We start from the raw sequence: 13678 nt of genomic DNA, 5'->3' as shown, positions 1-13678 counted from the left end.
CATTTTACCTCAGCCACACGATGTCGCAACGAGCAAGCGGATAAACCCATAAAATGTGTCTCTGGTAACTAATGAGCACGAGAGTTGGTGTGTCCTTTTGCAATTGTAATAGCACAGGCTTAGCGTTCCGCACAAACTATATGTTACTAAAGAGACGACGCACAAAATCGTCTCATTGGTATTTTTACTGACTTCCGTAACAAAATAGGATCTATCAAAGCACACCACATGACGAGTAATGAATAAGTAAGACTGTACATATGTAGTGAAAATGAGGACATTAAGCATTGGGAAATATGATTCTGGCCTGTAAACTGCTAAAATTCAAGTGACATTACGAGATTGTATTTTCTTGAACGATCATCCGACCATGACCTTGTAACCTTCTCGGCTACTTTGCACAACCTTTTAGGAATAGCCTTCTACTTCTAGGAGTGTGCTGAAAGAAAATTAAGATGGTATTGGTCGTGTGTATTTGCTTGCAATTATAAATTTTCGGCAACCCTGGAATATTGATCACACGATAATTGCTTTAAATAGGGTCGCTATGACTTTGTGAAGGGAATTTCTATTACACATACACTTTAATGCAAACAAAAACAACAGGTTCACTCATTTGATGAGAGGGCGAGCTTATTTTGAGAAAATGACGGGCATATTCTCCACACTTATTGCAATAAACGTTGACTGCAAGAGCAGTTTTGCAGCTGGTGCCTGACTGCCCGACGCCTTCATGTGGCTTTATTTGGTGTGATGTCCTCTTTATCAGCTGTTGCTCTCCGGACGGTTTGCATATCATTTCCGGACATCTACAAACTTCATAACACTGATGTTGAAGCATATGTACTATTTACGTAACCAGATCACCGACAAACCGAGCACCTTTCAAACCAATTTAAGGCGTATTGCTTGATAAATGTAAGACTACTACCATCATGTTTGCCCAGCATGAAAAGCGTGCAAGCTTTTGCAGGACACAGGTAAGATACAATTCCAGAAATGTTTTCGACACATCAAACAACATTGCTACGGAGGATCCAAGAGTAAAGCGAAAATATGATAGTGCACTTACTAAAACACTTCTGAGAACTGTGATCGTACCCTAGTTGTACCCCTGGACCCCCCTCCCCCTTCACGCGATACTACATCGGTACATGCGCACAGCTGATGGTTAGACTAGGCACATCTGCATGACGTCAGTCGAACCTCCCAGCCTAAGCTGCCAATTCTGAGCGGCTCGGAACTTGGCTATAGGCCGGGCACTGTAATAAAGGGGGCTACTTCAACTCAACTTTGCTGTCCTGCATGCACTGCTTTAGTGTATTTTTGGTATTATTTTTTGCAGAATATAGGTGCTTACGTGTTTTAGCCAAACAATCAAACAAGCAAACACACAAACGGGACAATCCAATATCTTTTAAACAAGAGTCATACAAGCAAATAAAATAGCTACTTTTTCTTTCTTTTTGGGGTAAATGAATTGATGGAATATTATTTTCTGCCAAGTCAGTTGATTCTGTGAAGCTTCGCATCTCCCGTTTTTTCTTTTAAAGGAGGAGAACTACTTGCATTTTTTTTCGGCATGAAAGTGAGAGAGAAGTGTTTAAAGCGAAAGGAAAGGGGGCAGAAGAATGCAGTGAATTGAGTACGGAACCTCAATGCAGACGAATTCTATTGTCTGTATTTTCAACTGTAGGCACTGCCTCTGACAATGAAGATGAAGACGGTAACTATGCGCTCGTGCGGTCTATTACCCCGCAGTAGTGAAAATGATGCATTTCCCCCGCAACGATACGGAGCCGATTCAATCTACCGTAAAGCGTTTATTCATAGCGATACCCCAAAATAAACACCAATAGGATAGTGAACTCAGGACAGAAGTTTGCTTAGTTATTTTTTGTCGTGCCTTCTTCTTTTTTTCAGTCTGAATAACTGGAAGTATTTTGTAAGATGACATTAGCGATAATGCCTTAAAATTGTTATTGATGTTTTAAGTAGCCTATCGCTGTGGCAAAACGCTTTGCGATAGATTGGATCGGCCACATTTAAAGGTCTTCAGCGATGTATTGGTGGAAAAATATTTACTTTAGGAATATTGTAGACTCTTGGTTATTTATCAAGAATAGTAGCAAATGCTAAGTCTCAGTCACTGAAATATTGATATTGTTTGATTCGACGTTGCTTTATTTGATCTGCAGTTGAAGTTGACGCTAGTGCTGAAATGACCCCCACTAGAGCACTCAGAGGTGATGATTCTGATAAGTACGGGAAACTCTTCCTACCGGCGACGCAAGTTAGTTTTTCGGGGACGGTTGCTGGGATATCTCAGAAATTAACTTAGAACAGTGAAGTCCATATATCACATGAAGTTCGTGGTTGTTTAAAATGTGCATTCTATTATTATCACTATTATTTTGGTAAAATCCAAAACGAAAATTGTAGAGTTTATGCAATTGTCTGTAAATGCACTGTAGCCTGTGTAGGCAAGTTGTGAGAAAAGCAGTGGTCCATCTCGATTTACTTCTTTTTAGTGAAGAGGCGCTTGCTTTTATTTTAGCGACCGGTGTAATGGATTCGGGCTAGTTGCCAACTGTCTGGGTCACACGCGTTTTAGCCAAATAGATTTAGCGCTGCTGTCTGGAGCTGAGCTGCTGGATGTTAACTTTACTAAACCCAGACAAAAAGTGAAGACTGGCTGTTGTAGGATATGGATTCTATCACCAACACACGGATCATAGGCGCTTCATTTTAGGCTTTAGTTTTTCGTCTGTTTGTCACATTTGTCCTAAGTAACCACAATGTCTTCAAAACAGAATACACTGAAGAGTCAGAGCAGTGAGCTGCCTCTTATCCTAAAGTAACGGAGCAATTTCGTTATTGGGGTTCAATGCACTTTTTTGAAGTATTGGATTGAATGACATATGCTGGAATACCTGCGCTATACCTTTCCTGGTTGCAATAGTCAATGTCTTCCTTTGGCACCCTGTGGTTGGTAGAAGAAATAATATTAGGTAAGTCATTCAATACCAGTGGTTGTTAACAGTTATGCTGAAGTGATTGATATCGTATCACGGTGCCTTGCTTTTTCATTGGCTACGTAACTTTCCTTCTCCCGTTCTGTCAGTGCATGAAATGTGTGAACATTGTCGCGGTGGTTGAACTTGCGCTGCCTATGTTGTATTCCGTAAGGACTCAACTCCAGTTGCGTTTGGTATTTGAAAGCTTATGCATCTCTTAGGGTAGTTGCCAGACCCTTCCCCTTGGAGTATTGGTGGTTGTCATGTCATGGTGTTGATTGGCGTCTCGCACGTGTTGTACTATAGAGCTGCAAAAGAAGACTGTAGGCTACAACGTATATCTGTCAGTTATTTTGGACTGTGGATGGCTGCTATTTCATGTGCCACTGCCTTGAATGAAAATAGGTTTAAATTTGGAAGAGCAGTGCTAGGTAAATCCATTCCATCCTTACAACCATCGCGTTATTGTTGGGAAGTAGGATAACCATTCAGTTAGTCAGCGAATCAGATGTACGGCTTATTCCAGTTTTTTTTTTTTTTTTTTGCAAATGTCAGTTTACCGTTAATTGAGTCGTTATTGTGCAAAGCGTCTGAATGTTACTATTTTGTTCTCTCGCAGAAACACCGGTTAGTTTCCAGTTTTATACTTGGCGTTAGCGTATGAGTAAGATGATCTCTCAGTGAAGTAATCCGTTAACGCCAGATGCTGCATTGACTGGAGGCACTTGCGGAAATTGTTGCACGAGTTCTTCTTTTTTTTTTTACCTTAATCAATTTGTTGTTATGACTAGCGCTTGAAACTATGGGAGGTTGTCCTGAGGCAGCAGCTTTTATCATAGTGAAGGGCTCCTAAATCACAGCCTCTTATCCCTGCTTGACGGAGACAACTCTGAAGTGGATAATGCACCTCAAAGAGTTCAAAATATTTACAGGCTAGATTGCTGATATGACGTACAGGTGAAATTGAAGTGAGATCAATTGGCAGGCTGTTACCACCAGCAACACGGGAGAAACATATTCACAATAAAGGAACCAGCTGTATAAAGCAGTTTACATGCTTGTCTCGTCACATTTTGAAAACTCTGAATGCTGACCTATGCTGTGGTTAGGCTGTGTGCAGTGGTCAGTTTCATTTTGTCTAAAATGTACAATGATTTACTTTCAGGTACACAGATGGATAGTTCAAGGCAGACCTCCAGTATAGATCTGCTGCTTTGGAATTACTTGAAGTAATCCACCAATGGATCCTTGCATCTCACATGGAGAACATGTGCACAAAGGCAAATGCAAGTAGAGACTGGAAGGGCCCACTTTCAGAAGAAATTTAAAACCTGGATCAACCCTCTCAGAGATCTGACGACATATCGAGGACGTAAACCATGGTCTTGTTATGGTGCTATACTGGATTGAGCAAATCTTTTTAGCCCAACAGTAGCCCCCTCCCCCAACCCCCTCCCCCCACCCCATGCTAGATCTTTTCTAAATTATGGAAATTTTGTGGAAGACGCTGACTTGGATATTGAGCCTAGTCATGGCTGCTTCTGAATTTCAAACCTTCAACAGACTTTCACACAATTCCCAAGGTAGGACATTGCTGTAAAGTGTTGTTTAATAGGTATGGGGTGGTTGGAGAGTCTTTACACTTACAGTTTGTGGGAGAATGACTATGACAGATTTTAGTCAGCTTGTCTCTGGAGTTGGGGGGGGGGGGGGGTGTTGCATATCTCATGCCTTGATCCTGGTTTAAGAGCTGAAACAGTTAGAATGCTTACTCTGGCACCATTCTTTGCAAAGAATCCTGGAATTTGGTGGTGGTCCTTGGCAAGGAAAGGTAAACATAACCTGATGGTCTTTGCTTTCATAGGGGAAAATAAAACGCTACTGGCCTTTTGTTGAAGGAAAACCGAGTAGTAATATCTTGGGAGCGAGGGTCCTGCTTTCACCCTTATGATCAACAGGGACTGATTATTCAGCCAGATGCAGCCTGATTTGAGCAAAGGGTGGAGTTTGCCCCCCATTGACTTCTATCAATGCCGGGCTGAAGTCTGTCTTTTTAAGTTTCACTAAATAGTGCAAGCTGAATTCAGGCAGACAAGTGTGTTGTTTCTCTGTGTTAAAGGATTAGCTGGGACTAACCGAGCTGATCCAATGTGTAGATTGTAAGTATAAATGTCTTGGCTGTTCAGTAGCAGTGGAATTTTTTTTTATCATGAGATGTTTACCAGTCCGTCAACACAACTACATTCCATTTAACTTCCAGGCCTGTTTCAGTTTTATTGTCTCTTAAGACCAAGATCTGATAAACAAAGCAGATGCTTGGATGAGTTCATATTCCTCTTGTCTCGTCTTCCTCTATGTCTTGCGTAGCTCACTTATATCTTGAGTATGAAAGTGTTGATTCAGCAGATGAGTTGTTACTTGATAATGAATGAACATGTGTTCCCAGTAATCAGAATCAGGTGATTCGCAGTGGTCTGACTTTGTATGGTGGGGCTCCTTGAGTCCACAGTAGAGCACTGCATCCATCAGTCCAGTGTTTTCAGTGTGGTCTGTTGTTTCATTTTTACATTTCAGAGGATGTTCGCTGTTAAATGATAGAGACATTCCAGCTTGTTTGACAAAGAGTGACAAAAGTGTGACCGATTGGTTCAAGTAAATGTCCTCCACCAGATCAGCTACATACTGTTAGCAATAACAGGCCTTTTCACTAACCTGCTGGTGATGTGACTGCAGTGTAGGAACAGGTCTTGTGTTCCAGTGATTACTGATTTGATACCCAGGTAGGGCAGTGTCATTGTACCTTTGAGGGAGGTACAATAGCCAGCGTCTTCAGTAGCCAATGTACACTAACTACAGTCAAAAATTGCTTCGGTAAATGTTGATCTATGTAATTCGATGATAAAAATGTAAGCTATGTAATCACTGTGGATAAGGCTACCTGCCAAGCAATTAATAATTACATGCTGCTGATTTGCCTAATCAAAGCAGACATGTGTGGGGCACTGGCCTTGGGGCTTTGTAGAATCAAATTTGGAATCTTCCTCTTCACCTCAGTCACAGAGCTTGGTTTTGATTAAAATTTCAGTCTCTGTGCCCTGGGCAACAAGGTTTGGAAGGAATCTGTAATCGGCAGAAATGACCTTCTGATTTTTCCTCTTTTTCTTCTTTACTACTCCTCTACACCCCCCCCCCCCCCCCCCCCGACTGACGTCTCCTGAAAAAGAGGAGTTCCTGTCCTACCTTGAACAGTACCAGCTGACAGTCCCAGTGAGGGTGAGCGAGACCGGAGAGTTCCTGAGCTACACTGTGAAACACCACCGACCCGCCCGGCGAAGGCGGGGACTGGATCCGGCCGACTCTGAGTCCAGGCTTTTCTACAGACTCTCAGCCTACGGAAGGCACTTTCATTTAAACCTTACACTCAACCCCCACCTGGTGTCGAAACATTTTACTGTAGAATACTGGGGGAAGGATGGACCAGAGTGGCGGCACGACTTCGTTGATAACTGCCATTATGTTGGATACCTGCAGGACCAATACAGCACCACAAAGGTGGCGCTGAGCAACTGTAAAGGCTTGGTGAGTAGAGTGGCATTCCCATCACTTCTGCTGACCTCTTGATTTTTGTTCCGAGGCTAACAGGTATAAATCCTGCCGTGCCGAGTTTAAGTATAATATGGGCTCTACCAGGGGCATGGAGTGCATTACGTTTTCGGGAACGGTACTCAGAAATCCAGGCTACTTTAATAAGACAAAAGCAAGAGGCTTTCCCGCTGGCGACACATGGCTAATTTGCATACCTCTCTTGGCAGTCTGGAGGAACAGAGTAGATGGCAGGGCCAGAAGAAATGGTACCTGCTCTGGTGCTCTCAGGGCCAGATTACACACACACACACACACACACACACACACACACACACACATACACGTGCACACACATGCACATATACAACCACATTCACAGCCAGTTAACAGAAGTAGCTTTCTGACTTGACTGTAGCACTGGCTAGAGATTGAGTGATATGTTCAGTTAGTCTTGACATTCCGTATAAATATTTTATACGGAAGATGCTTGCAGTGTTACATAATCTAAATATTTAAGACAACTTGATTTGGAATCACATCTAAGCATTTGCTGCTTTGATTGTTACTTTCCATGGAAATGCCCTTCCCCCCATTTTCTCATCTACCTTTAGAACTCGGAAACTACTGTATCTCATCTTCTCTGTTATGTAAATTTCTGCTGTAACTAATTGACTGGGCTGTTACCAATAATGGTATTGATCCTAGTGTGAGTGTCATAACACAGTCGCTGAGAGCTACTCATGAATGTTCCATGCTCACGTTTGTCACGTTGAACTCCTCTCACTGTGTTACAAACCTTCAGACCAAAGTATTTCCTTGGAAAAAATAGCGATAGAAAGGCACATTCCACTATCCAAGGAAAAAAGTGTTTCAGGGAAATATGCTTTCATAAAACATTAACGAAGTAGCTAATTATTCATACCGAGGCATATATCCAGTTATACACTGAGACAGATTGACTAGCCAGCTTCACCATGTTAACAACAGAATCCTAAGCATCTATTAAACTTTGTTTTGCCTTTCTTTGGATACTTTATATGTAGGGAAAAAGCCCTTTGTGACTCTTTGCCAATTGCAGTAATCTGGAAATAAAACCCCCTGTATTAGTGTTGTGTTTTCTCTTGTTGCAGGCAAATGTACTGGCACCCCATGATCAAATATAAATTGAGGTTGTACTCAAATCGGCTGAACTCCAGTCATTTCTAATAAAACCAAAAGTGGAAAACTTTCATTGAAATACATCAAACGGTCTACTCTCGTTCCGTTGCCAAAATATTTTAAATGTTTGCATTGTGAACTGTAGGTGTATTGTCAAATACGCTTTTGTTTTCCACGTGTACTTGTTTATTGTTATAGTCAAGGATTTTAATTGGTTTCACTGCAGTTTCACAGACTTGGAGAACGAGCCAGTGTTTTTATAAACACATTTTGAATTACTTTTACAATTTATGTGAAGACCAGGGTGTACGAGGGCACTGAATTGTGTAGTTTGGTCTGTGTCCCAGTAATTATGGGGTTGTTCTCTGTATAATTGATTGTTTTAACATGATTTATTGAATTACCTTGGAATGTGGGGTGTTTTTACATTTTACTACAACTCTGATAGATTTAAATTATAGGTGATGCTACATGATTCATTTTGCTTGGAAGAGCTGAGTATGGCATGATTTTACAGGTGCAAGTTGCCTTGTAAGTTTCTGTAATTGTCAATGAGATGGCATTACAGTGCAATCTACTTACAAGGGTCACAGAATGAGCTGTTTGAACCAAGAAAAAATATCTGGGGGCAGAACGTAAAAATGAGAGTGAAATTGGACAAATGTCATGTTTGTAAGGACAGTGACTACTGTACTGAGCATAGAAATGGCACTCTCAATGCATAGCAGTTAGAGCCATTGCAGCCTTTACACCTGCAGTTTCCCAAAGATATTGCACAAAACAAGACACAAGTATTAAGACAATGCAACTCTTTGTCTTCAAATGCACTGCCATTAATGTGACAACCATAAGCAGCACATAACCAATACCTGATAGTAGCTTCTAATGATCTGCATGCTTTTGGTAAGACCTGGGATGGCTCAAACAGCTATGGAAGTGCAGCCGTAGAGTTTAAAATGTTGTGCTTTGTGTTTTTCTCTTGATTGTCCATAACCCCGTTTTCCCAATGTTCTTGTTTTTCAACAAGCATGGTGTTATTACAACAGAAGAAGAACAGTATTTAATTGAGCCATTAAAGAATATATCCTCCAAAAATTCCAGTGATTTAAACCTTGAAGAAGGACAGCCACATGTTATTTATAAAAAGTCTTCCATTCCCCGGCCCCAAGAGCACAGTGAGGAGTTTGGCTGTGGCGTTTCAGGTTGGTGCACCCCTCGCCTTGGCTGCTTTTTCGACTGACGCAAAGGAACAGCTATACATAGCAGTCGAGGAAATGCTGGTTTCTGGCTCATGTTGTTCATGGAAGAGGCTACATTTGTGTACTGGCGCCTTAAATGCTCACATCACAGTAGCCAACCATCATCCTACGAAATCCTGGTCTAGACTTGTAGGACATTTCATTAAAGGGATATTGTCTTGACAGAACCATTTGTTCTGAGCTTTCTGGCTCTCGATGAATGAGTGATTTAGAGAAGAACAGCAAAAAAAATTTGTGAGATTGTGGCACTAGGAAAATGTGTGCCGAAGGAACCTCTAGAGAGACAAATGTGTAGATTTATGTAGCAGAGATAGTGTTTTTGTATTAGGTTGTTATTAGCTACAGCAAAGACTGCCATCGCCATGAAACCAACATGTTGCAACTAGTATCAGCTTATGGCTTTCCCAGCCCATCTGGGCCTTAAACACACAGGCTTCAGCCGCAAGGTTCAAAGGGGCAGAGTCTCAGTTATGTTTCACAGGGCTCTTCTGTAAAGCATTTGTGGAAGATGTAGTGTTAGTTATTCACTAGTCAGGTAACACATATTTCTACGTTACGCCACTAGCTTAGTCATTACAAAGTTTAGTATAACATAGGTAATATCATGTAATATGACCATTAATTTGAATGACTGTTTATCCTAGCAACATATGTTTGATTTTTGTGCCGTCCATTAATTTTTTTCAAAAACTTTAATGACTTTCCGCACCTAAGTCATGTCAATGAAAATGGTTTGTAGGCATGTCTGTGCAACTAAACTGCCAACAGGTCTAAGACTGAGGAATGAGCTCAACAAAATATTGCTAAATGAACAAAACGCAGCCAGGCTTCCCCGTACCACACAATGGATGGAGCTGCCTTGGGCTGGTGATCACTGATGTATATGAACCAATCGACACTTTTATCATGTAAAAACTCTATGATTCCTTGATAATTAGTGAGTGACTAATAACACATGATAGCTCCATCCGTTTTGTGGCATGTGAAGCTTCACTATGATATATATATATAGTTACACCTGCCACCAAGCAAAGTAAAGCCTTCGATGGCTATCACAACAACCGGTGCACATGGTCCAGGTGGTTATTGTCTCTGTAAGAGTGGATTCTAAGCCTATCCCATAGACTCCAGTACTGGGAGCTTGCTGAGAAAGAGACAGCAGTGGTAGAAGTCTGACTGCCTGAATTCCTGAATTGCCTGCGTTGCTTCTCAGCTGAGTGAAACTGTGCAAGCTTCAGAGGAATATTTATAAAAAAAAGAACAGTGTTATTAGCTTGATCCGATCGCAGTGTGCAGCACTGCATAATGCCTTAATGGCAGGATGTTTAAAACCTGCTTCTGCCGTAAACAGTAAGAGAACATGGAATAATGTTAACTGGTGAGTATTAACCCCAGCTAAAGTCTCTCATTCCCCCCCTCCAACCCCCTTACCCCTCCCTCATTTCTCACAGACCTCACAAGAAGTGGGACGCCCTGTTGGCTGAGCACTCCTGCCTCGGCCCCCCCTACCCCTGCCCCAATTAACAGCAGCACAAACAGTGCCCACCGGCAGAAGCGGTCGGTCAGTTCAGAGCGTTTTGTCGAGACCCTCGTGGTAGCCGACAAAATGATGGTGGGGTACCACGGCCGCAAGGACATCGAGCACTATATCCTGTCGGTGATGAATATTGTAAGTTTGATCCCACTTTTTGGCACCCTCTCCTTCCCTCCCCACCACCCCTCTCCCAAACACAAAACAGTTGGAGGTGTATTTAAATTGCTCTAAAGTAGCTGCACCGTGAAAGTTGTAAATGTGATTTTAGTCAAGCCCCTTTGTTCTGCCTTCTCCCAATTTATAGGATTCCATCGATTTTCCTGTGAGGGAAAATTCCACATTTATGTTTGAAGAATTCACAGTGTGCAGTCTTTGTATTTTGACAATGAAAAGGTTTTCTCTTTTGACTTGATGGTCTCCTTAAAGAAAAAAATGGGTCCTGGGGGATAAAGGCATCCAATTATGATTTCTCTCTGAAGTTCAGAGAAGACCTTTGTCATGATTTCTGAGACATGCTCCGTGTAGCAATTCTACATTCATCATCAAATTAAAGTTAAAAACTCTTTAATAGGTGACTTATTGTTAGAAGTGGGCTCAGGTTTCTGTGAACTTAGCATGAACTTAATATGTGGTTAGCGTGTCTGTGTTTAGGTGTTGAGGATACATTCGTATGTGGTTAGCGCATCTGTGTTTAGGTGTTGAGTTTACATTGTAGTATTGACACAGTGACACAATTTGTCTGACTTTATGTCTTTTTTTCTTTTCTGGAGGTCAGGTTGCCAAACTGTACCGAGATGCCAGTCTAGGAAACGTTGTGAACATTATAGTAACACGGCTGATCGTTTTGACAGAGGACCAGGTGAGAATGCTCTTAAGCTTCCCTCGAGTTTCTGATGTTGTGGAACTGTTTTTAAAAAAGGCCAACAGTTAGTTTCATTGCTCTGTAAATAAAAAAGCATTCGGCAGTCCAGCAGGTTTATTGAGTAGCAATCAATTCCTTTATATTTGTAATTACTGTAATTATGCAAGGAGACAAGTGCAATTTTGTCTAAATGTTACCAGACAACGTTTGATTGCGGGACAGCTGAACTGCAACGTAAGTGTTATGCGTGAATCGCTTGAGATGTATGCAAATGAGGGAGCTGTCTGTACATTTGAAATTAACGCGCTGTGCAGAGCAAAACATTTTAGCTCAGACGTCTGTTTTTCCAGGTTGTTCTGTTTGTGCCCGTGTTATTATAGACCGCGGTGTGTTTTTTTTCCCAACGCACCCAGATGCGTAATGTAGTGTGCAGGGTGTACACCCAGACACACAGATGGACGTTGTTCTCAGCTGCTTGCCAGACCTTGCTCGTGTTGGCCGAGGCTCACCAGCACCGCACTGTTGACCTACATCGCTCCTGTCTGTGGGCCGTTCGCACCCCCCCAAACACCCCCCCCCCCCACCCTGTCTGACCCGAAAAGCCCGACGGGGGGAAGCGGTTCGCTCTGCACACATGCGTTTTTTGACACAAGGACTGACCGTGTGCTCAGAGAGAAGCTCAGCGCAGGCCGCCACGCCGTTAAAGAAATCACAGGGAAGGCCTATTTTAAGAAGCCGAAAGGACCCGCCATATGAGGGCTGTCGACTGTTTTATGTGATTGGCATGGATGTGGCGGAGAGAACCGGGAAGCATCATACCATATGGCTACCACCACTAAAGATGAAAGGAGCTCAAATAGAGATGTGCTCAGACACCACTCCTGAGGGAAACTTTGCTTCAGGATTTCTTTTTTTTGTAATTTAATGGAAAAAACAGAGGCCGGGTTTTTAGTATCTGTTTTTTTTCAGGGATCATACATGTCATTTTTTCACAGGATGGAAGCCAGCAAAGATTTCTATTCTTGAGAGTTTCCATTTAAGGTAGAGCACTCTATGGAATGACTATTATCTCTCAAATGATTTGAATTAAGCTGCCTGGCAAATAAGATGCTACTGTAATGGCAGCTAATTAGTTGAGTACTTATGTTCTTTGTGGGCATGTGCAAACACACAAAAGTTTATTTGTGACCTCAGCCAGCGGTGCTTAACTTAGCTTGAGTGAGCTGGATATCCTCAACATCAAGGGCCCCTTATAATGTCAATGTTGTATCAGCAAAATAAAAATGGTTTACACCAACAGGTATTGCCCAATGGCTGCTGAATGGTGGATGATGTTAGTGTTAAAGACTGGCTCAGGATTTGAGCCTGTGAGTTAGATTCGTCAGCAAACATAACAGCACAAGTGCAACAAGGGCTAAGAAAAATGCTAATAACGCTATTGTTTATAACGGAATTGCATTCGCCTTTGCATTCGTCTGGATGAGGGCGCCTGTGAGACAGATGCACAATAATAACTGCGATTATAGCATTAGCTACCTCGAGTACAAACGGAAGTCTGTTTGGTTTGATCCCAGCCGACTGGCATTTTGTCAGATCAGCACAAAAGGCAGAGGTCTACTGCTCTGGGCACGTGTGGCGGATGCCTCTGAGTCTTAAACATGTTTGAGGGGCTCTGGTGCTCAGCTTTTTTTTCCCATGTGGGGTCTTGTGTTGCAGCCCAACTTGGAGATAAACCACCATGCAGACAAGTCCCTGGACAGCTTCTGCAAGTGGCAAAAGTCCATCCTCTCCCATCAGGGGGACGGGAACAGCATTCCAGAGAATGGCATCGCTCACCACGACAACGCCGTTCTCATCACAAGGTCGGTTTTTGGAAAGTCAGTCCTTTCTGTCAAGTACAGGCCTTCAGCCAGTTACTCCTTCCAAGTATTCCTCTTCTCGCAATATTGTGTAGAAACAACCATATAGTTGATCTTCTTGTGTTGTGTACATGTGCTGAATGCTAGAGGAATACTTGATGTTTTACTGTAGCCATCTATAATTTGCCACATTATATTGTTATTATTATTAATTATTAATTATTGATTGTCATATTATTCTTCTTAAATCATGTATCACCAGCGGTTCCAGCTACCGGAAGAGGAATGTTTAAAAATTCATATTTCAATATTTGTTATTGCTTGATGGAATCATATAAGTGTTTGTTCTGTGGATTATCCCAAGTACATCTAGGTTACAGTGTTTATTTAGTCAAATGTTTTGT

General features: G+C 42.0%; 1 protein-coding gene across 1 annotated transcript in view; it reads left to right on the top strand.

Moving 5' to 3' along the window:
* Positions 1-4503: 4503 nt before the first annotated feature.
* adamts6 (ADAM metallopeptidase with thrombospondin type 1 motif, 6) overlaps positions 4504-13678 on the top strand; it is a 72383-nt gene continuing 63208 nt past the window's right edge. The window contains exons 1-6 of the mRNA XM_036528852.1: positions 4504-4600; positions 6241-6596; positions 8788-8962; positions 10471-10688; positions 11329-11412; positions 13132-13277. Coding sequence (XP_036384745.1) covers positions 4504-4600; positions 6241-6596; positions 8788-8962; positions 10471-10688; positions 11329-11412; positions 13132-13277 — 1076 coding nt within the window. The remainder of the gene's footprint in view (positions 4601-6240; positions 6597-8787; positions 8963-10470; positions 10689-11328; positions 11413-13131; positions 13278-13678) is intronic.

Source organism: Megalops cyprinoides, chromosome 5 (genome assembly GCF_013368585.1).
Source record: "Megalops cyprinoides isolate fMegCyp1 chromosome 5, fMegCyp1.pri, whole genome shotgun sequence".
Classification (NCBI taxonomy): Eukaryota; Metazoa; Chordata; class Actinopteri; order Elopiformes; family Megalopidae; genus Megalops; species Megalops cyprinoides.
The sequence above is the reverse complement of the archived record's forward strand: the minus strand, read 5'-3'. Positions and strand labels throughout refer to the sequence as shown.